The sequence below is a fragment of the Penicillium psychrofluorescens genome, assembly GCF_964197705.1.
Source record: "Penicillium psychrofluorescens genome assembly, chromosome: 3".
In the NCBI taxonomy this organism is placed as follows: domain Eukaryota; kingdom Fungi; phylum Ascomycota; class Eurotiomycetes; order Eurotiales; family Aspergillaceae; genus Penicillium; species Penicillium psychrofluorescens.
In genome coordinates, this window is record NC_133441.1 from 3,678,354 (window position 1) to 3,693,751 (window position 15,398).

The 15,398-nt window shown below is 48.9% G+C and overlaps 7 protein-coding genes and 2 non-coding genes across 9 annotated transcripts; 4 read left to right on the forward strand and 5 right to left on the reverse strand.

The window, feature by feature from the left end:
• Position 1: 1 nt before the first annotated feature.
• PFLUO_LOCUS5513 (uncharacterized protein) lies at positions 2-931 on the reverse strand (the record flags this gene model as incomplete). Its single annotated transcript, XM_073782967.1, has 1 exon — positions 2-931. One exon carries the CDS (start codon positions 929-931, stop codon positions 2-4), a length of 930 nt encoding a protein of 309 aa, XP_073639569.1.
• Positions 932-2,465: 1,534 nt separating this feature from the next.
• On the forward strand, positions 2,466-3,498 carry PFLUO_LOCUS5514 (uncharacterized protein; the record flags this gene model as incomplete). The annotated part of the gene is made up of 3 exons (XM_073782968.1): positions 2,466-2,503; positions 2,572-2,997; positions 3,051-3,498. The coding sequence occupies 3 exons, from the start codon at positions 2,466-2,468 to the stop codon at positions 3,496-3,498; spliced, it is 912 nt and encodes a 303-aa protein (XP_073639570.1).
• Positions 3,499-3,942: 444 nt separating this feature from the next.
• PFLUO_LOCUS5515 (uncharacterized protein) lies at positions 3,943-5,865 on the reverse strand (the record flags this gene model as incomplete). Its single annotated transcript, XM_073782969.1, has 1 exon — positions 3,943-5,865. The coding sequence occupies one exon, from the start codon at positions 5,863-5,865 to the stop codon at positions 3,943-3,945; it is 1,923 nt and encodes a 640-aa protein (XP_073639571.1).
• Positions 5,866-6,723: 858 nt separating this feature from the next.
• On the forward strand, positions 6,724-7,578 carry PFLUO_LOCUS5516 (uncharacterized protein; the record flags this gene model as incomplete). Its single annotated transcript, XM_073782970.1, has 1 exon — positions 6,724-7,578. The coding sequence occupies one exon, from the start codon at positions 6,724-6,726 to the stop codon at positions 7,576-7,578; it is 855 nt and encodes a 284-aa protein (XP_073639572.1).
• A 1,730-nt stretch (positions 7,579-9,308) lies between these two features.
• On the reverse strand, positions 9,309-10,367 carry PFLUO_LOCUS5517 (uncharacterized protein; the record flags this gene model as incomplete). The annotated part of the gene is made up of 1 exon (XM_073782971.1): positions 9,309-10,367. The coding sequence occupies one exon, from the start codon at positions 10,365-10,367 to the stop codon at positions 9,309-9,311; it is 1,059 nt and encodes a 352-aa protein (XP_073639573.1).
• A 291-nt stretch (positions 10,368-10,658) lies between these two features.
• PFLUO_LOCUS5518 (Septin spn4) lies at positions 10,659-11,879 on the reverse strand (the record flags this gene model as incomplete). The annotated part of the gene is made up of 4 exons (XM_073782972.1): positions 10,659-10,681; positions 10,739-11,353; positions 11,423-11,767; positions 11,828-11,879. The coding sequence occupies 4 exons, from the start codon at positions 11,877-11,879 to the stop codon at positions 10,659-10,661; spliced, it is 1,035 nt and encodes a 344-aa protein (XP_073639574.1).
• A 654-nt stretch (positions 11,880-12,533) lies between these two features.
• PFLUO_LOCUS5519 lies at positions 12,534-12,668 on the forward strand. The gene has a single exon. It is a non-coding gene; the product is annotated as a tRNA-Asp (tRNA).
• Positions 12,669-13,068: 400 nt separating this feature from the next.
• Positions 13,069-13,202, forward strand: PFLUO_LOCUS5520. Its single transcript has one exon. It is a non-coding gene; the product is annotated as a tRNA-Asp (tRNA).
• Positions 13,203-13,819: 617 nt separating this feature from the next.
• PFLUO_LOCUS5521 (Septin spn4) lies at positions 13,820-15,326 on the reverse strand (the record flags this gene model as incomplete). Its single annotated transcript, XM_073782973.1, has 7 exons — positions 13,820-13,889; positions 13,939-14,447; positions 14,499-14,809; positions 14,871-15,033; positions 15,093-15,135; positions 15,201-15,214; positions 15,285-15,326. 7 exons carry the CDS (start codon positions 15,324-15,326, stop codon positions 13,820-13,822), a joined length of 1,152 nt encoding a protein of 383 aa, XP_073639575.1.
• Positions 15,327-15,398: the final 72 nt, after the last annotated feature.

Here is a 15,398-nt window from a genome sequence, read left to right on the forward strand (position 1 = left end):
ATTACACTATGTCATGTGCAGCCACGAATTCCTCGAACGTGGTCAGCTTTGTTTTTACCTGCTGAACCGTCAAATCGACTTTCTCCTTGCTCTGAGGCCCAAAACATCCCGGGCTCTCGACCCAGCGCATCATTTCCGTCATGGCTTTACCACTTCCTGGGGGTAGATAGCTGACCCATTGCTCCAGGGGAATCTGCGTATAGATGGTTTTCTTTCCGGTGACACGAGTGATAATTTCAGCGATCTCGCGGTAGCTATACATTGCGGTCGCAGCGAAGAACATACTTCCGGCATACTTGTCAGGATTGGCAAGAATGGCACCCACGTACTTACCGCCATCCTTGACGGTTTCGATCAGTGGCATAGGTGCATCTGGGGAGATGAAACTGGCAATAGCGTAGGTGGTCTCGTCACCTTCCTGGGACAGCGGCTGCGGCATTTGGTTCGTGAGATAGTTTTGCATAAACATGCCGGGCAGGAAAAAGGCACTTTTCACGGGCAAAGTTCGGATGTAAGCTTCTGAAGCTGCCTTCGAATCAAATGCGGTGACTGGTCTTCCCCAGAGACTTTCAGCGGCCACGCATGAGCTGTATATGATATACTGAGCCCCCGCGGCGACGGCTGTGTCGGCCACATCTCGGGTCTGCCGAAACTCGCGGCTCTTGAGATGGTCATCATAAACCGTGATAGTAACAATGAAAACGGTGTGAGCCTGCGCAAGGGCCACAGGGAGCGATTTTGGATCATCCACATCACCCTTGATGACTTCCACACCTCGGCTTTGCAGGTTCAGGGCTGCCGCGCGCGTCGGATCTCGAGTGATTGCGCGCACCGAGTATTCTTTCGAGAGCTCTGGGTCTTCCAGGACGGCGTCGATTACAGAGCGGCCCTGCTGACCTGTGGCACCGAAGACGACAAGAAGTTTGCTCATTGTTGGTACTGGACGAGAAACTTGAATTTTCAATGGAAGATTCAGTGGTCTTGTAATGATTTTCCCCCTTAGCAATTCCCCAGGTTGACGCTGCTTCGCAGTCCATGACGTTTATCTCCGTCGGACATCTTAACTCCGGCCGTTTGGGTCCGCAAGAGCCTTGTCGCGTTCAACTCAGAATTTTACCTACAAGTCGGACGAAGCAGGGGCGAGAAGGTCAAAAGCAAAAAGTCCGATAGTCCCATGCGTGGCGATGCCCTCGTGGAGGCTGGTAGACGTGATCGCCCGACTCTTGCAAAAGTAGATCTGTAGCAGTCAATCTTGAGGGCGATAACTGTCAAGGGTTCAATATAGGAACTCTATGGAAATACTAGTACAAAAATCTTGTCAAAAGGTGATGCAGCTTAAATACCTACTATATATTTTCAGGTATAAGTTAGCCAGGGAAACTTTTAACGGTTCTGCTTCGAAGACAGCCATGGTAATAAACCACCGGAATATAGATCAGCCTTTTAGGTTTTACTAGCCTTGAATTACCATAGCGCCTGGATTATACTCAATCGACCCTACCTACCTTAAATGGCCTAGAAGCGGAAGTAAGAATCGCTTAAGGTTTAGTTCCTATTTCACGATTTAGTAATACTTCTGCTTTAGCCTGCCTCCAAGCTTCTATTGGTATTATATCACTATTTCTATATTAGACGGATCTTGCTTAGTGTTATGAAAACCTATAGTAGTAAGATCTTATATGCGTTCTCACCTATGCCACTATAGTCTCACTTCTCAATGTTTAAGTTAGTTAGTAACACCGCGCTTTTTCAACAGCGCCTTACATCCATCATCATCGGCAATCCAATACTAACCAATACCAATGTTCTGCGTCTGTACCTAACCAACCCCTCTCACTTTCTGCTTGAATTTGTCAGCGGCTGAAACAAGAAGCCGAATTCCGCTTATGTAATAGTTAGGCGATCTATGGAGAGACATGATTGGATCTCGATCTATGAGGATAGTAATAATGGCTCAACGTTAGATGTTCCGCCATGGAACTTAAGGCTACCCCTCTGCTATTATCAATATTTCGGACTCTCGGCCTTTGCGAGAGCCGCGAGATTCGGCTTCATTATATTCAGAGAGCGTCATTCGAACTTGAACTTGCTATAGTGGAGATGGTGCTCGGTGACTTGGGCCACGTTCACGCGTGATGGCTCAAAGCATCCCATAATCATCGCCAAGATCTGTCCTTTGGTACTGATAAAACTGAAAGAAGACAATGATTACGAATTGTGGGTTCGCAAAGCACAGAAAAGAGCCAATAGAGGTGGCCAAGAAATTGACTTCAAAATTCGCCTTATTGCGTTTGTAATAATTTGGTACAAGCTTGTGTAATATGGCCGCCTCGGCTGCGTCGAAGCATATAAGAGCTCGATGCTGTCTCAACCATCCTGATCTCGCGCGCAAATTATTCCAAAAACTCTTATCCCGTCAACTTCGTTGATAGCATCAAAAGCCCTTACTTCATTGAATGCCTAACATGGCGAGTCCGATTAAAAACGTCGCCTTGCTTGGAGCGTACGTAATTTCCATATTTTGAAACGCAGCGGCTTGTTGAACGACTGATACTGATGTCTTTGGAAAAGTGGCACATTAGGGTCTCATGTCCTCGAAGCGCTTGCCTCAAATCCGTCATTTTCCGTCTATGTCGTGACCAGAGGATCTACTTCAACCAAATTCCCTACAAATGTGGGGGTTCTGGAAACAGATTATTCATACCAGTCGCTCGTATCCATCTTTACGGGAAATGCGATTGATGCTGTGGTTAGCACCCTTCCACACCACGGACTTGAGGCACAAGACCGGGCCATCGAGGCCGCTGTGGCATCGGGAGTAAAGCGTTTTGTTCCGTCTGATTTTGGTACAAACACTTCCGACAAGAGGACGCTCGAAATTGCGGAATTTCTTAAGCCCAAAGCAGCAACTGTTGCAAAGCTCAGGTCCCTTGAGGGTAAAGGCCCCAAAGGAGAATTTAGTTGGACGAGTGTCATCACGGGGCCATTTTTCGATCTGTGAGTTTCAGGCACATATTGTCCTCAAGAAACCAGACTTACTGGGTTTACAGAGGTATCAAAACGGATTTCCTCGGGCTCAATCTTGCTCAAAAAAGTGCTGTCCTCTACGACGGAGGCAACACCACATTTTCCGTGACGACACTCCCTCAGATTGGTAACGCTGTGTCCGCCATCCTCTCCAAACCATCTGAGTCTGCAAACAGATATGTATTCTCCGCTACTGCAAAGATCACGCAGCGCAATCTCCTCAATATCCTAGAGAAGGAGACCGGGGTCGAGTGGACTATCACCGAAAATACAACACAGGGACTTCTCATGGAGGGAAAGGAGAAAGTTGCAAAGGGTGATCTAACAGGATTTTTTAACTTTCTTTACTACTGCATCTTTCAGGGCGAGAATACCGGAAATCTGTGGGATGGTACACCCGGATTTAGCGATCAAGAATCTGCGCAGAGCGTGGTCAAGAGAGTGCTTGCTGAAGTTGCGGCTCAGGCATAGCTGAGAGTAGTGTACTTTGTTGTTACAGAGAGGGACAATATGTTGCAGCGAATGGCCATTTACAGTTTCTATAGTTTCCATAGTGGCACTGTTGGATATTGTGTTTCAATTTTGGCATCCTTGCTCCTAACAAATCTTAATCAAAATTTCTCAAATATGCCCGGATATATATGCTCCTTCGGCCAAACTAGTTTGAATGGCCTGAAATAATGAAGTCCAGATCGTTATTCATTATACTTGGAGAGGAAAAGATGTGAAAATACAATTCCAAATAAGACGTAGTTGTTGAAATATGGTGGGAAATATGGCATTTATTACGGGACTTCTTTTTCTATTTCAGACGCAAACACATAATGTAATTCACAAGCGAGTCACCTAATCTAAGACTGGTAAACCTATTCTAAACGTGATTTACAGATGTAGTCTAAAAGCTGTAGCACAAGACTAGACGGTCAACACCATACCCGTCAACTTGCTTCTCTCCCTCCACTCGTCTAACACCCTCTCATAACTAGCCACCCCTTCTCCCCACACTGCAGCTCTAGCCTTTTTTCTCTGCTCTTTCGGATCCACCTCCTTCAACATCTCACCCTCGTTGTTTAATACACCAGGAGTGCAAGTAGTGAGGCTTCCGAACCAAGGTGCCCTCTTGATGACCTCGTCCGCCCATTTTTCTTCAGCATCTTCAGTAACCTCAACGACAACTTTAACACCACCAGCCTTCTTTGTTGCTTGGTCCACAATGTATGCCACATGCTTAGCAATCATGTCAAGAACAAACACATGGTTCATCGAAAAGCCTGTTTGTGCAGTATTCGTGAAGAACATATTCGGGAACCCGTGTGTGGCTATACCATGGAGTGTTGTCACGCCATTTTCAATCCACTTTTCATCAAGCGATAGGCCATTCCGGCCAGTGACAGCCACATCAGCACGATAACCTGGACTGCCGCTCCCGGCCGCAGGAGAGCGAAATCCAGTGCCAAATACCAAAAGGTCTAACTCATACTCTTTGTTGCTAACCACCACGCCCTTTTTGGTAAGTCGTTGCACCCCTTTACCCTCTGTGTCTATCAATTGCACCTGTGGCTGGTTGAAGGCGGGCAGATAATCATCATGTGCACACGGTCGTTTACACCATGCTGGGTACCAGGCTTTCAATTTCTCAGCTGTCGCCTGGTTCTGAACGATCTGGTTGACCCGAGATCTGACGCCCTCTGATCGCTCAACATCTAGAGCGTGTAGTGAGGCGACGTGTTCAGCTGCCCGATCCGGTGTCACAAGCCCTTTGCCCGGTCCGCCTGTGAGCCCACTTAGAGCAGGTCGGGTAGTAAATGCATCACCAAATAGGTCGGCTCCAATCGGTGCATTGGATATTTGCGAGTTGTAATTCCTGGCTCTAGCCACTTGCCAACCCTTTTTGCCAGCTATTTCTTTGCGCCATTGATCGGAGGTTATGAGGGATTGATTGCGCACATCAACCGACGAAGGAGTCCGCTGGAAGACGTATAACTGTTGTGACCATTTCGCAAGCTCCGGGACAACCTGTATGGAAGTCGCCCCAGTGCCAATAATTCCAACTCTCTTATCCTTGAGGCCTGTGAGCGATGCATCGCCTGGGGAACCCTCGGTGTACTTGTAATCCCACCGAGCTGTGTGAAAGATGTGGCCTTCGAATTCCTCGAAGCCGGGAATCTTCGGAACTTGGGGCTTATTGAGGAAGCCACTGACAAGAATGGTGAAGTCCGCGTGGACTTGCATGCTCACTGGCTCCTGTTGCGGGCCACGATTTTGGATTATTCTCGTTTTCCAATGCTTTCCGTTGTCATCCCAGTCCATTGTTTTCACGTGGCTTCTGAAAAGAGCTTTGTCGTTCAAGGACCATTTTTCAGCGATCCTATTCGCATGTTCGCGGAGCTCTTCGCCGTAGGCGTACCGATGTCGCGGCTTGTAACCTGTCTCCTCGAGAAGAGGCATATATATGGAGCTCTCTACATCACACATCAGACCAGGGTAGCGGTTCCAGTACCATGTACCACCAAACCCGCCGGCGCAGTCGACAAAACGAACATCGTCAGCTTTAAACCCTGCCTCGATAAGACGAACTGCAAAGAGCAGGCCCCCATACCCGGCACCAAGAATCAGAAACTTGCAATGAGAACCATCCTTCAAGGGAGAATCTTGACAGTTCAGAGTCTGATGGTCAACCCATGGATCGTCGATGAAATGTCTCAATTCTTTGGAGTTGGCGGGATCAATAAATTGTCCGAGTCCATCACCACGAAGACGCTTATCACGTTCCTCTGCGTACTTTTGTTGCAGCTCATTGCTCAGGGCAACCGGGACACTCTCTGACATAGAACCCATTATCGCAGGAGTGGCTATATGAAGTGTTGTAGTGTTGTAGTGTTGTAGCAAAGGAGATGTGAGGCAAGCTCTTAAGGACAGAAGAAGAAGAGTAGAGAATTCAGTAAAGAAAGAGCTGCGCAATGTATGTCAAGTTATCTTACTATATTGGCGACATTGTCTTGATATTTATACATCATGGAAGGGCAGCAGTTCCGCATCGTACTAAATGAGCCGGAAATTCGGGAAGGGCAGCTTCCGTCCCACAATTCATGGCCAGGCTACATGGGTTGTGTTTTGGAGCCACACCTCGTCCAATTCAAGATGTAACTCTGTAATCATAGACAATTGCATGTGTATTCTGCATGGTTTGTGGAGACGAAAGCGGAGCACGGCTATCCCGTCCCCTGTCCCATGGTTATTTTTTTGATATTCCATAGTGGAGCCGTTACCATACGGTCAAAAAATTCCTGAGACAATGCATCCAAAGAAGTATATAGATCATCTACTTGGCAGCAATCGGGAACGGAAGCAAAAGGCTTCCGTGTACTAATTCATAATAGCTGCTCCACTCATACAACTCCATGGCCGACATAGAGCCCGCTATGGTATACCTATCTCGCATCATGCTTGCATTACGTCTATATCCGGGTTAAATCCGCTCCGAATTCATCATTTCGACATCGGGGCCGATGAGACCTTTTTATTACGACTAACTTCTCGAAAGAGAGTTTCGGACCAGTCTCTTCCCGTGGAACGAGGAGGGAATAAAAGACACTCGTGTTACGCTTATTATATATAACGGCACCCGCTACCGTCTGAAAATTATTATGTCCAGGTGAGCTCCAGCAAGTCCGTTCTTGAAATCTTTTTGAAAAAATGGCATCTTCAGTCAACGTTGAACGTGCACCTGCTTTATTTATCTCGCATGGCGGAGGTCCATTCCCTATCTTGAACGAAGACCACGAGCCCTGGAGACAAATGGTTCGCGGATACTCGACCATCTTCGACAATGTGAAAGGAATTATCTTTTTCACGGCGCACTGGGAAACCTCGCAACCTTCCATTTCAGCAGCGAGTGATGTGCAAATCTTCTTCGATTACGAGGACATGAAAGACTGGCTCCCTAAGTCAGCCTTTGAGATTCATTACGAGGGAAAAGGTGACTCTGCTTTGGCCCAAAGGATTGCAAAACGCCTACAGGACAGTGGGTTTGAACCTGTTCTCAACAAAGAACGGGGATGGGATCACGGCGTTTGGATCCCGATGATGCTTCTCAGACCAAGCGGAGATATACCTGTCATTCAAATGTCAGTGATCAAAGGACAGGACGAAGCAGACTCAACAGAAAAGAATATTAGGGTTGGTCAAGCGTTGGAGTCATTTCGAGACGAAGGTTACGCCATTATTGGAAGCGGTGGATCATCCCATAATTTCGATGAAATCACCAAAGCATATACGAGCCTGACGGTAGGCGCCAAGGTTCCCCCAGGAGCGGAGTTATTCGAAGACTTCCTCGAATCTGTTGTTTCTGTCTCCGATCCAATTGATCGAAAGTCTAAGCTCTCAACGTGGAGAGAGGCGGCCGGTAATGAAATTGCGCATGTACCGGGCAGCTCAGAGCATCTTATGCCATTTATGACAGTATGCGGAGCCGGTGGTCACGGTATTGGAAAGAGAAGTGATATGTGGGATCTTGTTGGATCACCAGTGGGGTTTTATTTGTGGAAGTAAGGGGTTCATCTACCTGAGATAGCAAAGAAGAAACAGAATATGGTGCTATTTTGATGATACGAGAAGTCGATTCTATAGCTCGAATCGAAAATCTTTTCATAAAAAACTTACCCGTACACAAGGGTTCCATTTTGGATGATAACCTGTAGAGAAAGAGTTTATGTTGAAATGTCGTGGACGGTAAAGCTTGGTGGGCAGACATTATCTTTTGTGTAAGGTTACGTATAGAACGGATATTGCCTGATAGTGAGTCGGCTTAACCTTTTGGTAGGCGAGCCTGAGCAAGGTTGAAATTATTCTTTGTCAAAGACCTGGGTATGTTGGGGTATACGGAAATGCACGTGGTTTCGGAAGCGGTGTATTGCTCCACGAACTTAATGACTCTCGGTGGCTCAGCTGTCTCTGAAACGGCTCTTCAATTATTTGGTTGCGGCAGGGTCGTAACAGTCGGAGAACAGCCGAAATACAGCTAAAAAAACACTAAGTACTAACTCGTAGGGCGAGAAACAAGAATAAAGAAGCACATTAGCTCCCCACATCATAGTCCAGCTATCTCACGTACGAGAGAAGACCCATGTTTACCCGGTGAACAAGTTCGGCATGCGTCGTAACTAAATGGCCTCTGATTCTAGTCGGCGCTTTCCTATTCAATTCTATTCCAGAGCGCATTCTGTTCTCCGAGGAGAACGATCTCCGATGCTACCGGATCAAAGCAAAAGTAGCACAATGTCCAAACCATGATGCCATTAAACATGCCATTTATGATCTTTGAAACCACTGCTTTCCATACAAGCATGCGTGGTGATGCCTGTCTCCATATTGCACTACCTCTAATGGTAAGTAAGGGTTAGAGTAGATCCGAATTCGAAGTAGAACCTTTAGAATATTATCAGTCGGGTCTGTCCAGAAGTATCCTAATATGTCCTGTTCTGTATATACGATGTAACGATGTTATTTTGTGTCTGTTCATGACAACTACCCTACCACCTACGTACTTCCTGTCGCTGATCTATCCTCGGATGGGTTGATACACGCTCCACCAGATTCGGGTTCGGGGTTTGAATATCCGCTTAGTCACCTAATGGAGGCGACCCATTGTTACTCTAGGAGCAGGACCGAGGAGGACAGGAAACCAATGGCAACGATAATTATAGCAATAATAATGGCGCCGAAGTTAGTATCGACGGAGAGTAGTGTTTTGGGCTCTGTGCCTAGAGTCTTCGACACGATCGGAACCTGATTGGCTACATCTAGCAAGAAACACACCCTTGCTCCTAACGACACATCACTATCTTAAGCCAAGTGTCAATTCTGTAGCAGATGTAGTAGAGATCAGCTTTCTAAGCATGGCGCGTACGGGAACAATCATTGTTAGGGAAGACGAACTCTGTCGGGCGATTGATGCCCTTAAGGCTAAGTAAGAAGAGCTATGAAGCACGTTCAGAAGATGCGCCATTGTAAACAGAGAATCCTACTAATATAGAAGTTGAGGTCGTATAAGCGTCTGCAAAAGTCCGTTTGTTTCTTGCTATTAGTTTCAATTTGTAAACACCTTTGACGGGGTCGTTATGTTATCCCCTATAATGGCGCTAGAGAACTCGGTTGATGATATATGAATTGCTGCACGTAACCCAGTGCTTCCTTTTCTGAATAACACTGAATTACACTATGCTAATGTGGTATACACCATTCATCGATCTTGTCACACCGCATTATCAACGTCACTTAGCTTAATTCGCCTCATATACATACAAGGTCGAATTATGCTGGTCCGGAACGGCATAGATTCTCAATTTCCCATCCACAACAGCGGCGTCGATCGGGTTCTGGGTCATGGGAGTCCCCAGGTCACTAAGCAGCTCGATGGGTACTTCCCAGAGTGAAAGCATAGTCTGGGTATCGACGAGGGCGAGTCCGCCGAGGTTGAATGAAGACGAGCCATACTGGATGGTAGCCACGCCACCGCAGAGCATGATAGGTCTCCTGATATTCGTGCCAGTAGCAGTGCCAATGTCAGCAGGCAGCATGTGATGGCCCAAGAATTTGCAGTCTTGGTAGTCGACATAGAATGACCGATCTGGCACGGATGACTGCGGTGGAGTAAACCCGGGCAAAGGCGTGAAACCGTGCGGATAGTCCCTGATAGACCAGGTCGTGGCATTGCGTCCGCCCCAGTTCAGTGTCACGAGCTCATCGGTGATGGTATCATGAACGATGCCGCCGTTGTGGTCGTGGGTGCGGAAGAGAGGCGTTTGGTCCAGCGTAAGCGGATCGATCTTGACAATGGTGGCCGTGCTGTTTGGTCGATACTGCGCCAGTGTGATCCAGATGTAGCGGCCATCGTAGTCGATTCCGCCACCGTGATATTGGATATCGCCGGGTGGAGTCAGAGTCCCGTTGGCAATGAGCCGGCCCTGACCATCATAGACAAGCATGTGTGCAAAGCCTGCGCCAGCGCTACGATCCGTGCCGTTGATCGGATGAGGATATGTCTTAGTCGGGACGGTCCATCGTCCGGCTGAGATGAAAAACCGGTCGTCTCCGACGCGGGCCATGCCTTCCGGCTCACCCGTGTCGCCTTCAAGGTGGGTTTTGGAAATGAGCCTCCAATTGACTGGCCGGCCGAGATTCGTAAAGAGATCAACGATTGCGCCTCCATCGGACTCGGCGTGGGATTTGGGGAGCTTGTTGTTAGGAACAAAAGGCTCGTTAGGACGCACGATAGTAACATTAGTAGCAGCGCCCAATGTCACCACCGCGGTCAGGGCCACGGCAGATGAGATCTTCATCTTGTTGTTGGATGCGCTTAGAGAGAGATGGCGGATGAGAAAATGCAGATGTTGTTGGGCTCGAGAAAAACCCGGATTTTATACCAACAACCTCCAATTAAAAAAATTCTCCGAGCCTCGTTCCGTCGGCAGTTCTATTTCGGCAGTTCTGTTCCGGCAGTTCTGCTATCTCGCTCGATTGCAATATAGCTTATGCGAAAGGCGAGAAGAATAGTGCAGCACGGGGTGGAGAGGTGGGGAATAATGGCGCCCCTAGTGGCTGCACGTTCCAGTGCCAAGATGCACTGTTGGTTAACCAAAAACCCGGGTCGTGCCTGGATCCATAGTTAATTAGCATTGTGTCGTTTAGCAGAAGAAAAAGAAGGTCATACCATCAGAACACCCACTCGCCCAGCAGCCGCCTTGCTCATTCCACGCAACACAACTCACGGCCTTGACTTTGTGTCCCATGGGTACGGTCGCCATCGTCTGCCCACTAAGGACATCCCAAGCAAAAGCTGCAGCTCCCAATCCAGCACCATCACCTTGCGCAGCCTCGCTTCCACTCAGGACCACGGCGTCCCCTCGACCGAAAACAGATCGAATCCGCAATTCCGTGTTCCGGTAGGTATGTCGAGGCGTACTGAGACCAGTCATGGCAGGTTGCCGGGCTTCCTTGTCTCCCGGCCCTCCAAACGCCTTGAGCAGTTTTCCGTCCATGCGATCAAGCATTCGGATGTAGCCGTCCAACGTAGAAACGAGTAGCGCATTCCCATCCGCCGAGCACCGCACGCTCGTCACCGGATGCCCCAAAACATCCACTGTGGTCTTCCCCGTGCGGACATCGTAGACCCGCACGTGGCCGTCGTAGCTGCCGCTGGCAATCGAGTAAGTGGGTGTGTGCACATGCAGGGTTGAAACAGTGTCGCTCGCTTCGGGGAGGGTCTGGATTGGTTTATAGGCGTTGGAGCGAGTATCCCAAAGGTTGATTGTCGTGTCGGCACTTCCTACACCAACACCACCGGGTTAGTCGAATGTCGTAGAATGCCAGCCCGACGCGCGCACGGAGAACGTACCAGAGACAACCACGGAGTCACCTTCGCCCGCGAATTGAACGGCCTCGACGCGACTGTTGTGTCCTCCCCATCGTCGAATCGTGATGCCCTGTTCGACGTCCCACAGGAAGACCTGGCGGTCGCCGCCTACGCTCGCGAAGCGCGCATTGTCGGAGGCGACTGCGATGTCCAGCACCGAATAGCCGTGCGCCTCATAGCGCTGGATGGGAGAGGAAGTCTCTGCGACTGGTGCAGACTTGTTTGCATTGTTGGGAACGGCGCGCGAGAGATGGATGGCGCGATCGGAGGAGCCGGTCAGGATGTAGGTGCCCGGGTAGCTGGAGAAGGTCACGGCGTTGATGGGGCCTGGAGGAAAGTCCGACGTTAGCTGGGAATGTCCCAAGAGCAAACCAATGAAGGACCTACCACTGTGTGTTTTGAGTGTATGCAGAGGCGTGGTTGAGACCTGGGCAGCCATGGCTGGACAGTTGCAGGAAAGACGAAGCGGGAGCTCTGGCGGAACGGAGTCACGACTACAGATTCCCCTTCGTACATTCACGAATTGTTTCTCGAATCCTAACTTGAAGCGCACTAATCTGTATTTGGTTACTCTATCAATAATCCCCGCTGACTTTCCAATGGCTGCAAATTAAGTTACTTTTCGTTACCTCTACCTCCACCTCGTACCATTGGATTTTTATGACTGCCTTCCTCTAGACCATTCAACATCAAGCGAATACCTTTAAAATGTTGCTTCATTACCAAATGAACTAGTGCTGGATATCGCAGAGCAGATTGAGTATACGAAGTAAACATACGTAGAGCAATTATTGTGGCTCTTGCCTCTCTACTTTATCTAGTATATTAATTCTCGAATAATAATCTCTCTATACAGAATACTTGCTGCTTAGGCCGAACAAAATCCGGAAACATACCGAACTTCATCGTCATCGCCCTCATGGTTAGAAATTGGCTCAGTATTATATCACGAATCAAGTATAACTTTGAGAGGGAGACTCTCGGTGCCATATTGTGCAAATTTCCTTCGCGACTTTGAAGTTTTCCTGGATGGAGGGATATCAGGTTTTTTCATGTATCTAAGTCATGAATTGGCGGTTCCACTCAATCAGCAGGCACTGTGGCCGAGCGGTCTAAGGCGAGTGACTGTCAGTATCCCCGTCACCGAACTTATAAATTACACGTACTAACCCACTTCTAGAGAAATCACTTCTCTTCGGAGGCGTGTGTTCGAATCACACCGGTGTCGTTATTTTTTTTCCCTTACAGGTTTTACAAACGACTGGGCTGAAATGCTATAGTAAATGCATTATTTTTGCAACTTCATATTTCATGACTTCAATTCAGCTTTGTATGATTCCATGGCAATGTTGATAGCATAATAAACAATACAAATGGACATCGATCTAATCTAAAGCAGTAATTTGTTAGATAACTAAAAACAACACATAGACTGGTCAGTGACAAATATCTAGTTGAACTACTAAATACTATAAATTCTTGTGCTAAGCTTCGGTAGTTGAGATGTCGAGTTGCAAAATACTCGATTTACTAGGGATGTTTTCTGGACTGACCCACCTGCTTAAGAGTTATGTTGATCGTCCATTTCTTTTTCCTGTTGCCTTTTAGTCCCTTCAATTCCCAAGGAGGGCACTGTGGCCGAGCGGTCTAAGGCGAGTGACTGTCAGTATTCCCCTACTTAATATTTAAATCACACGTACTAACCCCCATCTAGAGAAATCACTTCTCTTCGGAGGCGTGTGTTCGAATCACACCGGTGTCGTCAAATTTTTTTTTGCCTGTCTTCGTACCATTCTTTTTTGTCCTTGCGTCCGAAACTATTCTTAATTGTATCAAATATCTAGTAAAAAAGTTACCAAATCGTACTTGCTCTTGTAGCTTCATATACTCAATTTGCGACCATGCTCACAATCTACGCAGTCTATTGAGTGCATTATAACTTGCCAATCTGAAGGGGTGAGCGGGGGAGGCTTTCGGATCTCGAAGGGGAAGGGAAGCAAGCCGATTCTACGGAGCGAGTAGTGGAGCGAGGAAATGCCGCCTTGCTATGGCCTAGTATATGCGAATAATGAGGCCTGCTCGCGAGTAATAATAAATTCGGAACGTTTTTCGTGAAACTTCCCTAGATCTACAATCCGGTGCGTGGGGATGATCAATAACTACATATTAATACGGAATGCTCGATGAGGGGGGTTATTATCAAGGTTGTAGAGACACCATCGCTAGCTACCAGCGGTAAATGGATATAACAAACAGAACGAAGCCCCTCGAGGCGCGAAGGTGCGCCCTCCCACAAACGGCAAGACATCGGGGTACTCAAGAACGAAAACAAACACGCTTCTACTACTGCTACCCTTTTGAAGGTTCTCCCACACGTCTCTAACGGCGGCCATGGCTGCGGGTGCTCGAGCCCTGCAAGCCCTCGATTTCCTGCTCGAGCGATTTGATCCTGGATGACGGTCAGTAAGGATTTGGGCAGAAGCACGGGGAATACATACGCAGCATGAGTGGCCTCGAGGTCCTTGTTGAGGCGGTCTCTCTCGGAGATGAGCTTCTGCTCCCACTGGCGGAAGCGCTGCTCTTCGACCTTGACCTGCTCGGTGAAACGCTTGCGCAGGCTCTCCTCTTCCTCCTTGAACTTGGGATTGTCCAGCTTGCGGGGCCGGGCCTCGCCGAACTTGCGCGTCTCCATCTGCTGCGCCCGGTAGGCCTCGTAGTGCGATTCCTCGGTGGTGTGGATGAGGTCAAGCATGTGGGTGCGGATGAGGATCGAGCGGAGCTTCTTGAAGTCGCAGTGGTCCTCGTTCTCCACCTCGGCCACACCCCAGGCGTATTGGCGACCCTTCACCACACGGCCGTCGTTGGCCTTGACATCCTTCTCCGAACCGATCACGGCGAAAGGCATGGCGGCCATCAGAGCCTTGGCGTGGGTAGCGGCGTGCTCATCATCCTCCTCGACGGGCGGCGAGTAGATTTTGATGCCCTGGGCCTCGATAACAGCGCGGATCTGGTCGCTTGTCAGTTATCAATTGAGTAATCCATCCAATTTGCCACTCACTCTCTCCTTGTAGCGGGCCAGGTCGGCGTGGCTCAGGGTATCGGCCTTGGCAACAACGGGGATCAGGTTGACACGGGAGCTCAGGCGCTTCATGACCTCGATATCCAGCGGCTTCAGGGTGTGACCGGTCGGGCGGATGAAGTACAGACAGGCGTGCACACGCATGTCAATCTTGTCGGTGCGGCGGGGCTGCTGCTCCTGGAGCATGTACGACTCGTGCTGGTCATCCAGGAACTCGATAATGGGCTGCCAGGAGTCACGGTTGTTGACATAGTCGCCAAAGCCGGGGGTATCAATGACGGTCAGGCGGACTGGAGAGGAACCGGTCGGTCAGAAAAACATCCACATCGGTCGACTGCGCGGATCCCAAACCTTTGAAAAACTTCTCCTCCAGCTCAGCCTTGGTGATCTCAATCTCGACAGTCCGATCAATCTGCTTCTGGTGACGGCGCTTGTGGTCGGCATAGTTCTTGATGGTGGTGGAGAACAGGGTGTTGATGAAGGTCGTTTTTCCTAGTCCCGACTCTCCTGCGACCTATTGAAGGATATCATTAGCCGTTGGACCGACCGACCGACCGATTTGTCTAGACACACCATGATGGTAAAGGCTGCACCCCGTTTCGCGACAATCTTGTGCCTATACCGATGTTCGATTAGAATCTTCGCTCATGCCCACTCATCGGAACGCTAGGATGTACACACCGCTGGTTGGGGAGCTAGAGAGGAAGAAACTCCGATTAGCCATCTGTTGTGTTGGGGGCTGTGATTGTGTGTGACGTGACTTACATTGGCAATGCCAATGGGCGTGGCGGTCTCCGTTGTCGACATGGTGGGCGATAGGGGGGGTGTGCGGCAAATTCACCGGTCAGGAGAAAGACAAAGGAAGGTCCGCAGCGGAAG